Source organism: Chamaea fasciata, unplaced genomic scaffold, assembly GCF_029207755.1.
Source record: "Chamaea fasciata isolate MVZ Bird 193981 ecotype frontalis unplaced genomic scaffold, bChaFas1.0.hap1 SCAF_4, whole genome shotgun sequence".
Taxonomy (NCBI): Eukaryota; Metazoa; Chordata; class Aves; order Passeriformes; family Sylviidae; genus Chamaea; species Chamaea fasciata.
The window spans coordinates 565,391-585,610 of NW_027094089.1; the positions used below are offsets into that span (position 1 = coordinate 565,391).

The following is a 20,220-nucleotide window of genomic DNA, read 5'->3' on the forward strand; positions in this document are numbered from 1 at the left end:
CGGCGGCTGCAGCTCTTCCCATTTCCCCTGGCAAAGCTTCCCCCGGGACCGCGCGCGCCTGCCCCTAAACCTTTGCCCATTTTCCAAGCCAGTGCACTTGATGGGAACTCATCTCTGCTCTCCCCACGGCTCCCCCGCGGAGCCCCGGGGTGGGACACGGCCGCTTTCGGCTTGGCTGAATCCCTGAATCCATTTCGCAGATTGCACTCGGGGCTCTGCCTTGATTTGCTCCCGCTGCCGCCAGCTCGGCAGCCGCCCTCGCCTACGGAGCACACTGCCTCCTCCCGCCGGCAGCACCTTCGCCGTTTGTTCCTGGCATAAAGCGCATTTTAACCCATTTTCTGCCCCCCCCCCCCTTATTTTATTTTTTTTTAAATGAAAAACCCCAATTGGAACCTTGCAGGTCGTGCAGATTCCAGCATCGCTTCCAAGCTGGCGGCATCGGGTTCCTTTCACTGTGTTGTAATGTGTGAGTAGCTCTGCAGTGGTGAGTAAATGCCTGTTTAAGGTTATTTACATCAATAAATAAATATTTACCCCTCTTTAAGCGTCTCGGGCCCTGTGCAAACAGGTTTCCAATTTACAAAAATCAATTAAAATGTGATATTAGAATGCACCAGCCCACGGTGATGTTCCCGGAGATGTCACTCAGCCTCCATTCCAAGCCCCACATCAGCATTCCAAAAGCCCTGCTGCTGAAAGAGCAGAAAGTTTCACCTTTTAATTTTTCATAGCGGATTAATTTTTAATTTTCAGACATCAGAGAGAGGGGGAAGTTCCCCAGGAGCCTCTCCCGCTTCAAAGCGCGCTCCAGGCAACCGCTGGATCCAGTGTCAATTTATCACACCGGAGGCTCCCATCCAGATTTTTCCTGATTTTTATACATATATATATTTATTTTTTTTTGTTCAGACAAAAGTATTAATGCTGCTGAAGTCTCCTAAAAGCCTGGCCTGAAGCAGAGCCTCTCCTGCTGCCTCCTCAGCCCCCTGAAGCCGTGCTGAGCTCCCAGGTGGAGGAGCAGAAGGGCCGTGGGCTGTTCCAGCTCTGAGCCGGGTATTCCGGATCCCGAGGCTGCGGCTCCGGAACAGACCGATCGCTCAGTGCATGGACACTGGATCCCCCCCCCAACCCCGGCATGGCCCACCCAGCCTCCAGGGAAAAGAGGCTGAACACATCCCCACACTCTGAAAGGGGAAAGCTCACACGATCCCTGCGGGCCTTTGTGCCTGGGGACTGCCCAGGTAATTGCTGACCTGCTCCAGAGCAGCCCATGGCACAGGGGCTTCCTCTGCGGGCCGAGGAAAGCAGCGCGTATCCCAGATCCACGGTGCAGGTCAGCCCCTTTATTCACTGCAGCGAATTCCTTTGGGGGAATTCACCTCTGCTCCGCAGCCAGCCTGGCAGAGCCCAGAGCCCCTGGCAGGGCCGGAAGGAGCTCCAGGAGAGCTGCACAGGGGCTGGGCACAAGGGCAGGGAGCACGATGCCCCTTCACATCCTTCCAACCCCAAGCGTTCCAGGATCCTGCTCTCGCTGCAAAGGAAACGGGAGACAGTTGTTACAGATGACTGGGCAAAGGCTCAGCAGCAGCAGGTCACTCACTGACACCCACACAAACCAAGGTTTCAGTCCAGCTTTATTCCACGAGCGTATTTACACCAGGGATTTTAATCCGGAGAGGGCAGGGAGCGGATCTGCGGAGCAGGAGACACCGGACCCGTCGCACGGTGACTCTGTCACCCCCCTGTGACCCAGGTGTCCCACTGGAAGCTGCCGCGGAAGCCACGGACACCTCCGCGCGTACAGGGACAAACACGGCGTCAAGGACAGGCACGGAAAGCTCACGGCGGGATGGGAACAGCTGCTGGGACGGACCAAAACCTGCGTTCAGCGCTCTGAGCTTCCTGCTTCGGAACAGCACGGAGATACGGAGCGGCTGGGCTGCAAACCCCGCCCGGGCACTACACAGGTAACCCCAAATCCGAGTCAGACACAATCGTTTGTTCTTTCGGAGCCGCGTGAAAAAACTCATCCCTTCCTTTCTTAGACTCCCAAAGTGCCATTTTTAGCTTTAGCAGGTAGTGCCAGCCTCAGGTCCGAGCTCTGCAGCCAAGGAAAAGCTGCACAGACAGAGATATTGAAATAAAAGAGGATTTGAGATATATATTTTTTTTTCTTTCTCTTGCCCGTGAGCAGAAGCCAGCAAATTTCACACAAAATATTCCACACAACCAGATATGTGAGAAGGAAACACGGTCACAGCGAGTGTCACACAGGAATGTTCCTACTGAAGGAGATATTTCAGTACATCCAGTCAATAATTCATGTTTTCCGTAATTTTGATCATTTTCCCATTCAAAATGGCCCCCTTTGTCCTTTGATTGAAATAAATACCTCACCGGTGGCAAAAACCACCTTTCTATACAAATACTGCCTTTTTTTTTTCTTTTTTCCAAGTCTGCCATTCCCCAGGAGTTTGAAATGATTTATTTACACGTGGGCTATCGTTTTTCCTTCCGGCCTGGGCAGAGCAGCAATTCCAATCCCCTCAGAGATGGAGACTTCACCCCCTTGGCATCAGCACACGGGCCGTGCCCCTCCCTCCCCCCAAATCCCAGCTCCCACTTCCCAGGCGGCTCCGGGGGCATCCCACGGGCGTCCATGTAAACACGAGCCTTTTTGGTAAACACTGACATTCTGGGAGGCTCCGAAGGGAAAAGGGCTTGGGGATATCCCAGGAGGGGCTCGGCCGAGGAGCTCTGCCGCGCCACGCACGCCCGGCGCGCCTTCTTCCTCCTGCACGCAAGGAAAAGCCGTCAGGGCCACCAGCCGGCCCTCGGCTCCCAGGGCGCCCCCTGAGCTCCCCGGGCACACCTAGACCATGAAGCGGTGCTCCTTGCCGTCGTGGGCCATGAGGATGACGTTGCGGTTGGAGGTCCAGATGAGCCGGGCCAGCCGGAGCGCGTTGTGGGAGCCGGGGGACGCCGGCTGCACCGGGGGCACCTGGTACGTCTTCACACAGCGCAGCTGGGGAGCCGAGTTCAGCATCCCAATGCTCCCCAGGAGAGAGGTGTTCATCTGCGGGGACACGAGGGCTCAGCCCGGGGCTCCTCCTGAATTCCCACATCCCAGAGGGCACGGGGGGCGGGGCGGAGCGAGAGGTCGCGCTGAGGGATCGGGGACTGGTTCAGGCGGGAGCTCGGAGCTCGCCCGGTCCCCCACCCATCCATGCCCACTTCCCATCGGCTTCTCCAAGCCCCGTCTCGGCTGGCCTTGGACGCTTGCTGCGTTCCACTCTTGGGGAAACAGGCCGAGCGCTGCTGGCGCCAGCTCCCAGTTCTCAAAACTGAGATGCCCCAACCCAAGCCCTCGGGACATCACTCCCCGTGCCCCCACGTGCACGGCAACCCCGGGATTTCTGTCCCCAGGAGCCCCTGGCAAGCCCCAGGGTGTTTGATCGCTGCTCCCTGCCCTGAATTCCGAGCAGGCCCGTGCCCCAGCCGTCCCTTCTCCCGGCTCTCCTCGGGTGTCAGGGGTGTAAATCACGGCATCCGGAGCCGGCAGCGTGCGAGCCCCGCTGACATTTTCACAATTTAAATCATCTTGAGTAATAACCCTTTTAGGATGACTAATGTCCCTGATTTTCCTGCATTAATAATCGTGCCAAACGGGACACGGAAGGGAAAAAATCACCACTGCACGAGGTCACATTTGCGAGGAGCCTTAACCCCTTGTGTTTGTGGGTTTCATTCCACACCCCTGCGGGCTCACCTTCCCCGAGTCCAGGCTGCTCCGGGCCCAATCCAGCTGTGCCCTCCTCCCCCCTTGGGGTTTCCTCCCCGCTGCAGCAATCCATGAAAGGCTAAAACGCCACTCCCGAGGCACAGGGGGAGGGCTGGGACGGTGTCCTCACCTGCCAGAAGCAGAGGTGGCTGTCGGAGTTGGAGTACGTGGCGAGGTACCGGCCGTCAGGGGCAAAAGCCACGGCAGTGATGGCTCCTTTGTGGCCATGGATAGTCTGGGGACAGGAGAGAGAACAGCAGTGTGGGAAATCCGGGACCCGGCAGCCCAAAAAACAGGAGCAGCCCACGGAAATGGGCTCCTCTCCCCCCCCCCCCCCCCCAAAAAAAAAAAGCAGCAAAAATCCCAAGTCTGTGAAATCCAAGATGCCCCAGGATCTGCTCCTGGGAGAACGCAGCATCAGCCCCGGGTTATTAAAAGCCCTGCTCAGGGGGTGCACCTGCAGGGAGCCTGGTGTATGAAGCACCCATTAAGGCAGGGCTGTCCTCCTCGTGGCAAAGGGAGAGCGCGCCCCCGACGTCCCTCTTTGATGGGATCCCCACGGTTCGCGAGCTGATCCCACACTCAGCCCCAGCCCGCTCTCTGGCGCTGGACAAGCACCGAGCACTTGTCAATAAAACACGTTTTGGTGAGACAAAGGTAGAGATCAATGGGAGCAGCACACTTGTTGCTCTTTTTACTCCCCAAGAAGTACAAATCCTTCAGGGAATCCAGCTGCTTTGTTATTTAAAGGAAGTGCTGCTCTAATTGACGCTAATCCTTCCCAGCCAGGATTTTCGCGGTGCTAGCCTGTGTTTTCCAGGAGCAAGTGAAGGCGAGAGCCAGCTCACTGCTGCTCACCGCAAATATTGCCGGTTACCTCCCCGCAGCTGCTCAGCTCTGGAGCAGTTGTATGAACCCAGAGTGGAAATCCTGGAGAGATCTGTGTGATACCGGAGTGGAAATCCTGCCGGACAAGGGGGGGGGGATCAAATGCGGCTGCTTCCAGCTTCCCTCTGCCCAGGTTTTCAATGGGGAGGGAAGGGGATGCTGCTGGGAGCTGCCGGGGCTTCTGCGGCTGCCCCCCCTGCACCACAGGACACGCTCGAGCCATTCCAACGATCCCAAGCTAATTCCAAGTCCAGTGATTGGGAAAGTCTTGAACTGCGATATTCCGCTGGAGGTGAGGTTAAAAAAAAACCAAAACCCCACGCTGGATCAATCTGATACTGCTGAGTGCAGATTTAAAATCTGGATCATTTAATTTAATAAGCCAATTAATGAAAAGCCCTTCGTCTGTTATTGGGCGTGTTTAGAACAGGCCTTTGGCCCGTCCAATTAAGGTTACACTCAGTAATTGCCTTGTTCTCTGAAATTTAGGGATGTGCCTTCCCAGTGAGCAGGTTTTCCTGCCTCACCTGGCCTTGGGAACGCAGGAGAAACACCTTTCAAGCCTGGCATTAAAAACCAGCCTCTCTTCCTCTGTAATTAATTAAGCCAAGCCACGATTCATTCCAAATGGAATATTAAATCCTCTTCTGCCTTCCACATAAATCAAACTTTGCCAAGGCATCCAGGACTGAAATAAAATCAGCCCTGCACAATCCAATTAATGCTTGGATTGCTGGGATTTTAATTCTGGAAGGACGCGGGACCAAACATTATTGATTCCAGCCCAGGCTTAAAAGTAGTTCTTGCTTTGAAATAAACCCCAAATAACTTACGTTTCTCTTTAATCTTCCGGTGCAAATGACCCCGGTTTTAGGTACAAAAATCACATGTATTTCTGAAATGCAGCTCTAAATATTTATGACGAATCCCAAGATTTAATCAATAGAAATGGAATATTTCAGAGTCGCTCCTTATAGACCCGAATGCGTTCCTCAAGGAAAAGAAGATAATGAAATAATCTGCACTGAGGAATTAATTTGGGAGGATTTGGGGTCAGGCTCTGGGACTCAGCAAGAACCGACCCGGGGAAATAGGAATATTTTCCCATCATCCCCAAATCAACTCATTTAAGGTCTCCTAAAAACCAGTTAGCTGCAATCTCTCCCTGCAGTCTGATTCTAGTGTTTAATTTGATAGATAAACCAGCATTTAATACCATCAGTGTTCTCCTGTGCTGCTGCACCTTTCAGTGCAGGAATTCTAACCCCGTGTTCGTAATTAGGAATCTTACCCAAAACATTCATAATTTGGTTGGAATTTAATATTATTTCCCTGTTCAGTTGGGCAACCAGAGCTTGTGCTCAACGACACCTTAATCCCGTTGCCTAATCCTCTTAATACTGTAATAAATGAATTAAAGTCGTAAGTTATTAATCCAAGCGGTTCATTTTGGGATCAAATGTGCTTAATCCCGCGTGTTTGGGCTCGTGGCCGGAGGGTTTCAAGCCGGGAAAACAAAGGGCACGTTTCCAGGTGGGGCTGCTGCTGCTGCTGCTGCTGCTCTGGGAACTGTTTTCCAATTCCCTGTGAAGCATCAATTATCTTTATCAAATCCCGGGATCTCATCTCGGCCCCTGATCAAGATGGAGCCTTATTGGAGCAACGTGCACATCAAGGCCAGAGCCAGGGAGAAGCCGGGGGGAAAGGAATCAATAGTCATCATCGGATTGTGCTGCCGGACGGGGCCGCTGGCAGCTCCGCCTGGTTTTTGGGAAGCTGCTCACGTTTAACCTTAGCCTTACCTGAGGTCTGGGGCTGCGTCTGACACGCGCAAGAGCGCCCCAAATCCTGCTGGAATGGCTGGGAGAGCCAAACATCCCTCGGGGCTGGGCACAGAATGCACCCCAGGCACCCCTGGCTTCCCAACAGGGAGACAAAACCACGCTCAGCCTCAAGTCCCAGCCCCTGGCAGGGAAAAACCACCGGCCGGGAGGTGGCCGGTCCGGGGATCCCGGAGAAAAGTGGGATGAGCACTCATTTGAGAAATGAGCCAGGGGGAACAGGGAGGAGGAATGAGCCAGGGGGAACATGGAGGAGGAATGAGTGAGGGGGAACATGGAGGAGGAATGAGTGAGGGGGAACAGGGAGGAGGAATGAGTGAGGGGGAACAGGGAGGAGGAATGAGCGAGGGGGAACATGGAGGAGGAATGAGTGAGGGGGAACAGGGAGGAGGAATGAGTGAGGGGGAACATGGAGGAGGAATGAGTGAGGGGGAACATGGAGGAGGAATGAGTGAGGGGGAACAGGGAGGAGGAATGGATGAGGGGGAACAGGGAGGAGGAATGAGCGAGGGGGAACAGGGAGGAGGAATGGATGAGGGGGAACAGGGAGGAGGAATGAGTGAGGGGGAACATGGAGGAGGAATGGATGAGGGGGAACAGGGAGGAGGAATGAGTGAGGGGGAACATGGAGGAGGAATGAGTGAGGGGGAACAGGGAGGAGGAATGGATGAGGGGGAACAGGGAGGAGGAATGGATGAGGGGGAACATGGAGGAGGAATGAGTGAGGGGGAACAGGGAGGAGGAATGAGTGAGGGGGAACAGGGAGGAGGAATGAGCCAGGGGGAACAGGGAGGAGGAATGAGCCAGGGGGAACAGGGAGGAGGAATGAGCCAGGGGGAACATGGAGAGACTACGGCAGGTGAACACAGAACGCCGTGGCCGCGGTGTGGGACGGAACCTGAGGGCAGGGCACGGCTCCTCCTTGCCACGGGGAGATGTCCCCAGGTGTCTCCCAGAGGGAAAAGCTGTGGCTGAGGAGGAGCTGGCTCGCGGAGGCGCGGAGCTCTCGGGCAGGTCCCGCTCAGCGTCACGGAGACGCGCCGAGAAACGCAGAGAGTTTTGATATCTTGTGAGTAATAATTAAACCTGAAAAGGACCCGGCCTAATTATCCTGGGAGTCCCTTTTGGTCACCCCCAGCTCTGTTTTCCGTGGTCCACGTGGAAGATTACCAGGAAAAGCAAGCAACCAAATGCTGTGAATATTCCCCAGTGTAAATAACTGGGAATTTTTGGGGAGATAACTCCCGAACTTTCCGATCAGGAGATAAGCCTGAGCTTTTCCTCATTAATCCAGTCCAGCAGGACTCGATATCCTTCAGTCCTTCGTTAAAGTATCGATCCCCTCGGCGCTCTGCACAGCGCACGGGAGAGGCAGAGCTCTGTGGGCTGGGCAGGAATTCCTGGGGGGGTTCCTCACCTGGCTCTGTGCTGCCGGGAGGGTTGGGCCGGGCAGGAATTATTGCCAGGAATTATTGCCAGGAATTGCCATCCTTACCTGGCACTTGCCGGTGCGGATGTCGTAGAGGGCCACGGAGCCGTGGCGAGCTCCCACGGCGATGCGGTGGCTGCGCTCGTAGTAACTCACCATGTAGAACCTGAGGGCGGCAGGGAAAGCCAAAAGTCAGACGGGGAAAACCAGGTGAGGCTGGGGGGACTAAACCCATCTGGGATTCCACTTCATAATTAGTTAAGGGCTGGAACAGAGATTTGATTTCAAAACGCACTCGCTGCCGGTTTAACACTCGGGGTTCTGGCAGCCCAACGGTTAAGTGCCCATCCATCCAACGCCCCGAGTGACTTCAGGGCATTTCCTGTGACATTCAAATGGAAAGGAAGGAAAGGGGAAGGAGGAATAAGCCAACTCATCAATTTTTGATGGGCAGAAAGAAGAAGGGAGAGGGAGATTTGCCATCAAACGCTCTCAGCCGCAATAACACCCTTGGGGTAAAGCCTGCAACGGTCCTTAACACCCACGTGGCATTTATTGGAATTCCTGCAGAATCCAAGGAATTTCAACACCTTGAAAGCCAAGAGACACTAAATCCTCGGCGCAAATTCCAACCCTTGGCGATGTCACCGTGCCTTCCCACCGCGACAGCACACCGGCGGAAGTTGCCCGCTGCATTCCGGATTTTGCGGGTCAATTTCCCTCTACCAAAATCCGCCAGAAATACCTGGAAGCGGTCTCAAAAAAACACCCGCTGAGCGTGTTCAGGGCTTCAAACAACCCGTCTTCCAGACCTGGGATTCCCAGTGCCGTAAGGGAGAAAAAAAAAACCAACAAACCCCACGAAAGGGATTAACCCTGGGATGCCGTGCAAGTGCTCCCGCGCGGAATCTCTGCAGGGATTTGCCCCTTTGCTACGACCTGCTGGCAATTTCCCCTGGGCTGGGGATCAGTTTTACGCTGCCTGTAACCAGGAAATATTAGCAGTAATTGCGGGGAATTTTAAAATACTGCGGCGCTGTAAATACACGCAGGAATAGGGAGACGGGGCACTAATTCCCATTTATCCTTCCCTTTGTGTTTTAAGGGAAGCCACTTAAAGCATGGGGAAGGAGGAAGATCCTCTCCAGCAGGATCCAACCCGGCAACAGGATAACTGCTCTTCCCTTGAAACTGTTCAATATTTGAATAGGTTATTAAATTAAAATGTAACGGCCGACAGGCGATTATCAGAATTTACGGGCCGGCCCAGTTTAAGAGGATCACTGGGATATTTGTCCACGTTTCAAGATACTGGAAACGCTCCCATTTTATCAATCCCCTTTTTTTTTTACTCTTTGTGGTGTCTCCTGAAAGGCTGTTTCACTCTTCATTAGGAAATACATCCTGCTGGTGATCCTATCATTCCCTGCCCAGTATTCCCAGAGGAAGGGCTCACCTGCAGATGGCTGGAAAACATTCCTGAAGACCCTTTTTCTTCACTAAAGATCCTTCCAGGCAGTACATGATGATGTCCATCACCTTGGAAACAAAAATTACCATCAGCCGACGATCTGCGCCTCGTGTTCCGGAATTAAAGTTCTGAAGGTCACCCCCACTCCAAGCCCTGCCACGGGCAGGGGACGCTTTCCAAGGGATCGGCTTGTTCCGAGCTGTGTCCAACCTGGCTTTGACCTTCTTCTGCTTAATGAACACCGTTTACTTCATGCAATTTCAAACTGAAGAAATGACCTCGCCGTAAAGCGAATCAGAGTCCCCCCCCCGGAAGGGAACTCCAGGGGAGGAGTCGGCCCCCTCCCTGGCCTCACCTCCACCAGCAGGTCCACGACGTCGGCCGGCATCTTCTCGATGAGGATCTCGATGACCCTGAGGATCTCGCCCTTGGCGCGGGCCAGCGTGGTGGTGTGGATGTTCTGCTGCGACTGCGTGTTGGCCGCCAGCGCCGTGTGCCTGTGCACCTGGGGACACCGGGGACTGTCACAGGCAGGCCCAAGGCCAGCGGGAATGAAGGGACGGGGACAGCGAAAAGCTTGGGAGCTGACAGCCAAATCCCACAGGAACGGAAACCACGGGCGCCACAAAAGCCCCTCGGAAAACGAGGAAACCCAAATCCTGCGGGGGAACCAGCCTGACTGCAGCCACTGCTGACCGCCCCATTCCCGGCAACGCCCGCGGTCTCCACGCGCCCAGCTCTGCCACCCGTTTCAGGCCAGCCCAACGCTTTGGTGTGCCTGGTGGAGGACATCTCCCAGATTTGGAGAAGGCCTCGGAGACGAGCCGGTCACCAGCACCTCCTGCGGTGCGTGACCGCTGAGCCCCTCCGTCCTCCGGCTCAGACAAGCCTCGGCCATGCCCGCCAAGCCCCCCGTGCCGCTCCCCTCCGAAGCCCTGGAGAAATCTCCGTGCTCACCTCCTTGGCGATGGTGGTGATGAAGGCGGGCGGGCGGGCGGTGGCGATGAGGGACAGCGCGTGGCGGGCCGAGCGCGCCGAGTCGGCCGCGGGGCTCAGGGGCAGCCCCATTGTGATGCTAAAAACACACGCGCGCACAAAGGCAGGCACAAAGGAGAGCCGGGCGGTGGAAATATAGAGTGAAAAGATTAGAAACCAGCTTATAATGTCAGCTCAAGGTCACCGGGAGCACTCCGGCAGTTCCAATATAATGGACTCCCAACAAAGAGCGGTGATTAGGAGTCAGGGTGTTCCAGCATCAACCCCCAAATCGAATAATTAACCATGAAGATTGAAAACAGTAAGTGCATCTGTCCAAAGTGGGCAAAAGGCCTTGTTAACAAATTATCTGTATGTGCTGAATACATATCGTCCCCCACGGAGGCCCAGGCGAGCCCAGAGCGTCTTCCCAAGGATTTATGGTTTGGTCTTTTACAGTATTTTAAACGCAGCCTGAAAAATCCCCTGGCCGCAGTGATTCTCTTTAATTCAAGGCTTTGACTTGCTGTGACAGGATAAAAGCAAAAAGCAATAAGGTGCTAAGCGCCCAGCAACTGCAAAAAATAAAATTTCTCCGTGCCCCTGCACTTGCTCCAAAAACTCCCCAAAAACGTAGAAACATGGAATCACAGGCTGGTTTGGGGTGCAAGGGGCTTTAGGGATCACCTGTTCCACTCCCTGCCATGGGCAGGGACACCTTCCACCCTCCCAGGGCGCTCCGAGCCCTGTCCAACCTGCCCTTGGATGCTTCCAGGGATGGGATTTTTCTGGATAACCTGTGGGAGGGGCTCTTCCCTGTGCTCCTTGTCTGATTATTTTTTTTGGGAAGAGAACAGCAGGGGTTTTTGACCCCAACCAGTTTCTTTTCCTTTCCCATCCCTCACCATCACCGCACGAATTAGAACTTTCCCATCGGAAGCTAAATAAAGTCTCTTCCAGCAGGTGATGCCCCCGTGGGCCTTTCCTTGGAAAACCACGTGTAAATGTAACTTCCACACTCCTGTCCGGCTGTTCCACGACAAAGGGATAAGCCAGGGGAGGAGTTCTCCCAGCGAACTTTTGCAGGGGTTCCCAAAGCCAGCAGCGTTTTCTCCTTACAGGCTGCTTGGCAAAGCGCGCGTTCTTCCTGGAAAGCAACAGGCTTTCAGTGAATTCCTGCGCTTGGCAGGATGTGGGGAAGAGCCCTGCCAGGGGATGGGAATGGCACCCTGCAGCCGGGACCAGAGCATCCGGAGCGGGTGGGATTGCTCCGAGGCACAGATGGAAATGCAGGGATTCATCTGGAGGTGATTTGGTGTTTCAGATCGTAACGGTGCCCGCAGAAGCTGCGGCTGCCCCATGCCTGGAATGGTTCCAGGCCAGGCACGATGGGATTCGGAGCGACCTGGACTAGTGCAAGTTCCACCCCACTCCTGGGGGTGGAACGGGATGATCCTTAAAATCCCCCCCCAGCCCAAACCACTCCATGAAAATCTGTATGAAACCCAGCTTAATTCCAAAAGCAAAACTATGCGCTTGTCACCCCAGCCAAGACATCGAAGCCTAAAAAGGGAGGGAAAACACTCTTTATCCTCACAAGCGAGCAGATTCTCTTGGCACAGCCCAACCTCCGGGAACCAGGACGAGCCTGGCGAGCCAAGGAGTTCCCAACACCTGAGTTTTTGCCTAACAGCTCGGATATTCCCTTGATTCAGCGGGGAAAAAAAAAGAAACCCACTCGTTTTCCCGGTCAATAAATGTGATTTCTTCTTTTCTATCTAAAAGCAGAAGCTTGACATAAAAGCTCTTTAATAAAACCTCCGGGAGAGGCGCCGGCAGCTGTGTGCCGTTATTGTGTCCGCGGCAAATCCGGCACAAAGCGGGAGCTCAGCGGGGCTCCGCGAGGGTGAGCTCCACACTTAACCCCTGCACACGTTGTTGCTCCATTTCTTCCCATCTCCCTCCACCCCTGGATCTGTCAGCGATGTAACGGGCCATTTTCAATCTAAATCTTGTTACGGATTAATAAGCGAACGCTTTTCGCGCTTATTATGCAATTTATCATGAGGAAAATTGCGCCGGGCTCCTCAAGGCTCCGCGCTGATCCCTTCATTTATTCCCTGCTCTTTGGGGGGAGAGAGCCAGACTAATCTTCCTGACAGCTAAGGATGGAATCACACCAGCAAAAGGACTTGCCGAAGAACTCCGCTCACTCGGATCCTGCAAGTCGGGATTTACATAAAGCGGGGCTTACGAGAGGCTTTGGGAAGGGAAAAGGTGCTGGTGCCTCCTGTCACGTTACAGGGAATAACAACTGGAGTTCACACAAAAAACAAGGCTAATCCAATTTGTCCAGATTTCTCCTGCCAACGCAGGGCAAGGATTCATCCTTCCTACGTTGAGGAAATCAAAACTTAGATAAAATGGGCGGCATCTACCTCAGAATCACGTCAGAAGCCTCAACGCGGATGCGGAAACGCATCTGTGGGATTAAAACAGCTCCTCATCGGAGGTGCCACTTAAATTCTGTTTGCCAGTGGACATTTCATGGAATCATGGGGTGGTCCGGAAGGAACCTCAAGGACACCACGGGCACGGGCCGTGGAAGGAGTTTCTCCGCGCTCCGCCCACCCCGACCTCGCACCCTCACGGCCTTCCCAACCGCCACGCAACTCCTCACGGCCCGCCGGAGGTACCCACTTGGCCAGCTGCTTCTCGGCGTCGGCGCAGAGCTCCAGCAGCCCCATGAGCACGGCCGACACGTCCATGTAGGGCTCCCAGACGGTGAAGCCGCGGCCGATGAGGTCGATGGCCGTCCTGCGGATGGTGCTGTGCGCCGGCAGCCGCGCGCTGGGCGGCTGCAGCAGCAGGAACGTCAGCGCCTTGCCTGCGGGGAGGGACGGAATGGGATCTCGCGCTGCCTAGGGAATAACAGCGGACGCGTTTTGGGAGGGGGGGGGAAAACCAGGAGTGGACACGCCTGAAGTATCTCTGAGAAACCGAGCTTAGGAGGGAAGGGGAGAGAAAGGTCCCGAGCAACTTCGCCAACCCCGAACCCCCCCATCACCCTGCGCGTTTATTTCAAATATTAAAAGCGTTTCCAAAGTGCGCACGTTTTGGAAACGGAACGGGAATCCTGATGAGTGTTTCGTTCCCCAGCCTGCTTTTAAAGCGAAGCGCTTAGGGACGCGCAAATGGAGGAGGGCTGAACGCGGCGAGGGAGGCTCCGCCGCGAACTCGCCGTTATCTCTCCATCGTTATTTATTACCCCTCGGTGCTGTTGCTTGTGGTGAGGATAATTACTGATCCTATCAGGTTTTTCTTCAACTGTCCTCAACAAGTTGCTCGTTTGGTTTATTAAACAAGCCTCCTGGTGTTTTTTTTGGGGAAAGCCAACGGAGTTTTTCCAGTTGATTCACACCAACCAATCCCGATCCACGCAAAAACAACCCCCAAAAATTCCTTCTCGCCGTGCCACCAGGGTCGATTTTATGCCTCAAAATCAGAATTTTATTAAAAAGCTGCCTCCCCAAGCATCACTCCAAGCAAAGTCTCCCACCTTTCCCCTCAGGACCAGCAGGACTGACCCAAAATCCCGGTGCCGCCGGGTCCCCGGCCGGGACATCTTTGTTTAAAGCTTTGCCCGGGCTTAAGCGAAGGAATTAATATTGACAAAAACATCCCGGCGCTAATGAGTTGTTCGTTAGGGCAATAAACATGTCACATTAGAGTCAGCGCAGCCACGAGGTAATTAGCCCTGGAAAAGCTCGGCACAGCGGGGCTGGAATATCCTGGGAGGATGATGAGCGTCCCCGGCCCGGAGGATTTGCTGCTGCCCATTCGTATCCCCGAGACGAAAATTCACTGGGCACAGGTCCTCGAGCTCGGGGAGCGCCGTTCCTACATCGAGCGGCGCTCAGATAGGATTTCAGCCCGGGAGTTTCGCCGTGCATTGGCACATTTGCTCCTCAGATCACTTGATTAACCCGGAGTGCGAAAATCAACCCCCCCCATGCCAAAATGCATCGCTCCTCTACACTGCACAGAAGGCCCCGGATTCCCAAAATGGCTCTCCGTGCGGAATGTCTGCCGCGAGCACACGGCTCCCGGCTGCCTTGTTATCCCCAGCTTGCCCATGGATTTTAAAAAATGAAATTATTTGCTCGGGAAAATCAATAGGCCAGGCAGGAACGAGACACCGGGAACTCTGATCGAGATCCAGCCAAATCCAAATGATGGACTCCGAGAATAGGATTTAACTCGATCTCGACCCTTTCTAGATGATTTTTCTCCCCCTGATTGTTCACAGGGAGAGAAAGAAATTTGGAGAGCCGGGCGAAAATTCCGTATCCCTCATCTCTTTCTGCTCGGGGCCCAGTGAGTTTTTAGCCTTTGGTTTTTATCCCCGATCTCCTCTCACGGGCTTGGGCAGGGCTCGGAGCAGCCTGGGGTAACGGGAGGTGTCCCCTGCCCACGGGGACAAAGCAAATCCATGCAGGGCTCCACCTGGGAGGAGCCTAAAGCACGTCAGGACTCCAGCAGCTCGCTCCAGCGGCACTCATGCTGCCCATTCCCCATCCCTTGCTCTTCGCCGAGGAACTGCCCAGCGTATCCCTGTGCCCAAGGGAGGCAGGAGAGGTACTCACAGGTGTGCCTGGCCAGGGAATAGTTGGATCCAGCGCTGGTGAGGCCGAAGCCCTCGGGGATCTGGCTGGAGCTGCGGGGCCGCGTCAGCAGCTTGGGCGGCTCGATCTCGGCGCCGAACTCGGCGCCGATGACGCCCAGCAGCACGATGGCCGTGGCCTGCTTGCGCCTCTCCTCGTAGGACGTGGACACCTTCTTGGGCTGGGGGAGCGCAGACAGGCAGCCTGCAGCAGGGAGAAAAGCCCGGAGGAAGGGGAGGGGGGGCGTTATATTCCAAGCGGCGTTTCACAGGGAGAAACGCCAGCCGCGTCTCTGACACCAGCACGGAGGTGATTGCGTTTCCCCGTAAAAACCTCCCGACAAGTCAAAAGATCCCCTCAAAAAAGGCGCCAGAAAACCCCCTAATGTCCAGGTTTGTTTGCCCAGAGATAGGAGGTCCAGGGAATTCTAAGTTTACTTTTGGTTTGCTCCCTGTTCGCTTTCAACTGACGAGCCGCAATATTTCTTGGTTTTCTAAGATGGATTTTTTTTTCCAGGCTAAGTTCTTTGCGTTATGTGTGATATAAAAGCACTGTTTTGATCCGGGATCCATCACCGCATCCAGCTTCCCATTAAATTTCAGGATAACAGTCCACGCCGTTAAACCCAACTGATGTTTTCAGACAGTAAAATGGAATTTGAACGAATTTTTACATAAAAGTATGTGTTACTAGTTTAACGCAGTCCAGGGATTCTGAATTCCACTAGAGCAGAGGGGGTTTTCCCATTTGGAGTCAAATCCCAAAATCCAAGAAGAAATCAGTGGAACGAAACAGCGGCCACTTATTCTGCCAAATCAAGTCCACTCTTACCTAGATGTTCATCCCCAGCGTCCCGGGGAATTCCCTAGCACTTGTCCTACAAAAAAATAAGGAAGTTTTACCCCAAGCGCTGAGTTGGGAGGCATCACCTGCCGTGGGTGGATTAATGAAGGGCGCATTAATGAACGTCTCTGCTAATGACCTCCACGGGGCTCCAGAGGAAAAGAAGGAAGCAAACCAAACCTCGGGAGCTGTGCTCAGGCAACCCCGCCGGGCAAAAGGGAGAGAAAAAAAAACAAGGGAAAGCTTAACAATGGGAAGGGAGGAGAAAAGGAAAAAAAAAAAAAAAAAACCCACGGGAAAAAATCAATAGCAACTGCCTTTGGAGGGAGAAGGATGAAAACAGGCTGGAACAAAGCAGGGAAGGGAACAGTCGGAATTGTCCAGCGGGCTCGGTAACCTCTGCACGTGTCCCTCTGGATGTCACACCCCGGGGTGGCCTCCTTCCAGGTGCTCAGGAACCTGAGGTGGGGCTGAGCTGACCCCAAACCCTGCTCCAGGATGGTTTATCCCGCTCCAGGTGCTCAGGAGACACCTGAATGGGCCCCAAACCCCACTCCAGGATGGTTTATCCCATTCCAGGTGCTCAGGAGACACCTGAATGGGCCCCAAACCCCGCTCCAGGATGGTTTATCCCGCTCCAGGATGGTTTATCCCGCTCCAGGCTGCCTGGCTGTGGATCCCAGCTCTCCAGGAGTGGGAGCGCAGCAGATGCTGGAGCAGGGCAGCGGGATGCGGATCAATAGCCAGAGCCCAACCCCGGCAGGGAAGAAAGGAAAAGCCAACACATGTGCGGCTTCCAGAAGGAAATTAAACACTGCAGGGCCTCCCCTCACACCCAGGGATTAGAGCAGCACCGAGTTAACCCTTCCCTACATCCCCGAGGAGCATCCCTCACATTGTGGGAGGGGTTTTAAGGACCAGCCCATCCCACCTTCCAGGAGCCCAGGTTGCTCCCAGCACTGCCCAGCCTGGCTTTGGACACTTCCAGGGATGGGCAATCCTCGAGCTCTATAGGCAAGAGAATCTGCGTCAAGAGGATTTTAATGTATCAACCCGGAATGGCAAAAAAAGATTCCTCCTGGGAATCCACAAGCTCCGCCTCGATGGGACCTTCACCCACCGGGAAAACTCCTTCCTGCCGCCAAGCCACCACTCCTTGTTAACCCCAGGGGAAATGCCAACCAGGACACGGTGGGAGAGATCCGCGGTCTTCCACTGGCAATCTGGAGTGTGACAGTTTGATCCTGAGACAAACACCGAAAAATCCATCCCCCTGGAAACCTCTGGATGAGGGGAAAAGCTGCTTAAGTAGAGGGGGAGAGAACCTCCTTAATATTTGTTTTAGGGGGTCGGGAAGCCCCCAGTTAACGGGAACGCTTTCCCCCAGCCGAAGCGCCAAGGCAGAATTCCCGCTGCAGTAACACCTGGAAGAGGAGCCCTTGGATTTGGCCAGGAAAAATTTGGTATTTTCTCCCTGCACCGTGCCTCCCTTTAATCACGGCCGGGGCTGACACACAGATCCATTTTCCTGACAGGACGCTTGATCACCCTATCACAGGGAGAAAATTAATAACCTCCAGTAGCTCTGCCTGGAAAACAGAAGCTGCGACGCCAGGAGGACAAAAAAACCCCGTCGGGATGCGAGCTGGAAAAACCCCAGCTCAGGGCGAGGCAAACCCAACCAATCCTCAACGCGCCCATGCGGAAGCACTGAAGGCCCGGAGGGGCAGGAGGCAGAGCGGGGAAGGGTTGGAAGCGCGGGTGAAAGGGGTGCCCCCCAAAACCTCCGCGGTTTCCCGGGCGGGATGGACGGACGGCGGCGCGCAGCCACGGCGTCAGGCTGCAGTTAACACCTCGGAGCACTCAGCTCCCCTTAATTGGCTTTGCACGCTTCCGGGAGGGGGGGGAAATTAATTTCTGCCCAGCTTACAATAAAAGGATTAAAGGCCCAGTGAGTTCTCCAGGTTTAAGCGGGCGAGGAATCGATGGGTTTGGGGGAAGGCGGTTTGAGGAGAGGCGCGCTCTGCCTTTGTCAGCTCGGGGGTAACTCCCTCCCAGGGACACAGGCAGGGATCGATCCTGAAATCCAGCCCAGCGAAGCCTGCTCTGGAATGCCCTGGGGCCCAGCCAGCCCAGCTCAGGGGTGCAGCTACACGACATCTCCACCAGGCTCGGCACTGGGATTTACCCACGGCGCGGCACCGTGCAGAAAACGCAGCAGCCGGGAGCGCGGAAATGCCGGAAATAGAGGTTTCAAATGGAGCCAAATGATTTGCTCAGGCACGCAGAGGGTCTTGAGGAGTCTCTCCAAATAAATCAGAAGTGAAAATGCCCCCTCGGGAATGCCAGGGACAGGGACCACAAGGAAAAGTGCAGGAAAATAGGGGAATCTTTTACAAGCCCTGTGGTTCCTCATCACCAGAAGTCTCTGGCTGGTTTGGAAGTGGGGTCATTCCTACATCCACAGCTCCCTCAGCTGGCCCAGCAGAGAAGGGGCCCGGGGAGCCTGCCCAGGGAGCCGGAATTCCTGCCTGGAAGGAACAACACCCAGAGGAATTTTGGGAATCTCTCCCTGGCAGAGTGGCTCTAAATCCATCCCAGGCAGCTCAAACCAACCTGCAGGAAGCTCTGAGCGCTGCCAGCCCCAAATGTGCCGCCAGGAACATCCCAGTTCTGCCCACAGGAGCTCCACACCTGGACTCAGGTGTTTGGAGAGAATCACGGAGCGGGCTGGAAGGGATTTTAAATCACCCCAGCTCAAACGGAACCATTTAAATGGATCTCCTCAGTTCCTTGGAATAAAAACATCAGCATCATTCCGAACGGGAAATCCAGATTTGGACTGGTTTGACTGGAGCCTTCCCTTTACCCTGGAATTCGGCAAGGAATTCTTCTTCGTTAATTATTCGTCCTGATTAACAGCTCATTAAATCCTGCCCAAAATATTCTGTCTGCCACAATCATTGAGTGCCAGTTGCCGGTTTCTACTAGGACACGGTGGCAATACAATCAGTGCTCTGGAATATCTGGAATTCTACACTGGGAATGATTTAATGGCAGAGCTCTTCTAAGTGCTGGGAGCTGTCATGAAATTAGCAGAAACGACAACTCCATTTCTTTAATTGCAGGTGGAAGATGTGCCTTTCCCACACAGAAAAGGGGTGTTGTTTTTTTTTTGCAGCCATTCCCATTCCCCTGCAGTTTAGTGGGATTTCCTGCTCCCTTTTTATGAGGGAATATTTCACTGCGCTGCAGCAGCTGTGGAGCACAAAATGGGTGAGGATGCTGCAGCCTTTTCCAGGGAAATAGGCAGAGACAAAATGGATCCTGTGCTGCTCAGACGGGGAGTATCAGGCACCTCTCAGCCAGGTTTTAAAGCACTGCCTCCGTCCATCAAAATCTCCCTCAGAGGGGACGTTTAAGGCACGATAATCTCGATTATTTTTTAAAGACCTGATGATTGCTAATAGGATCCCGACGGAAGGAGCCTTTACACCGATGATTTTGAACACTTAAATAAACTGGAGTTGAACTTTAGCGACAACTTCCCGACAGGATCGCTTGGAACAAACAGTGATGAGCAAGACTTAATTTGGAGTGGTTACAGCCCAAAATAAATAAAAAAAACCCCAAATAAAAGGACTTTCCAGTGCAGTAAGGCTCTTTTTTAAAAAGTCCCACCAGATTTTGGAGCTTCAGAGTGGCTGGCATCGATTCGCCTACAAAAATTTACCCTCAGAAACGGACCCACGAGTCGAGAAATAACCATTTCAAAAAGTGATTTCGTGGAGCCAACTCCTCCATTTCTCTTTCGGCAAGGAACCAGAAGATGTTTTCAAACCTGCACAGCTCCATCAGGAGCTCTCCACCCCTCTCCTGGAGCTGGACAGCCTGCAGGAACCCCAGCACCTGCCTGCAGGTGAAGGATAGGCCACAACATCACAACTCTGGGAGATTCCCAAAAAGGAAGATGCAGGAAACCTGGGAAGTTTTCAATGCCAACACTCCTGGAGGTCAGGAAAGCATCCCACTGGAGCGTTCCTGCCTCACAGCCCTGAGCCAGCAGGGGAAAACGACAGGAAAAAAACCAGAGACACGACTTCTTCCCGAGGAAATACGGCTCTTTTAGAAGCTTCCCCCGGCCCAGGCTGCTCCTGAAACACTTCCAGGGATGGGGGCAGCTGCTGGGCTGAGCTCCCAGCTCCTCTCCAACGCTTCTCCCTTAATTAGAAACCTGCCCCAGACTGGGTTTGTGGGGTTGGGAACATCCCTAACGATGCCGAGCCCACAGATGTCGAGCCCCAAAGGCCTGGTGGGGCTGAATG

The 20,220-nt window shown here is 54.2% G+C and overlaps 1 protein-coding gene across 3 annotated transcripts in view; it reads right to left on the reverse strand.

Annotated features, from left to right (window-relative positions):
* Positions 1–1,620: 1,620 nt before the first annotated feature.
* The window catches only part of WDR7 (WD repeat domain 7), a 38,514-nt gene continuing 19,914 nt past the window's right edge, over positions 1,621–20,220 (reverse strand). For 2 of the 3 annotated variants that reach the window (XM_066180646.1, XM_066180645.1), the window contains 8 exons: positions 15,035–15,256; positions 13,089–13,275; positions 10,371–10,488; positions 9,769–9,918; positions 9,399–9,481; positions 8,009–8,108; positions 3,915–4,019; positions 1,621–3,079 (listed from right to left, as the gene is read on the reverse strand). In XM_066180646.1, the coding sequence (XP_066036743.1) occupies positions 2,876–3,079; positions 3,915–4,019; positions 8,009–8,108; positions 9,399–9,481; positions 9,769–9,918; positions 10,371–10,488; positions 13,089–13,275; positions 15,035–15,256 (1,169 nt within the window). In that variant the 3' untranslated portion in view covers positions 1,621–2,875. The remainder of the gene's footprint in view (positions 3,080–3,914; positions 4,020–8,008; positions 8,109–9,398; positions 9,482–9,768; positions 9,919–10,370; positions 10,489–13,088; positions 13,276–15,034; positions 15,257–20,220) is intronic. The other variant, XM_066180644.1, reaches the window with a different exon arrangement.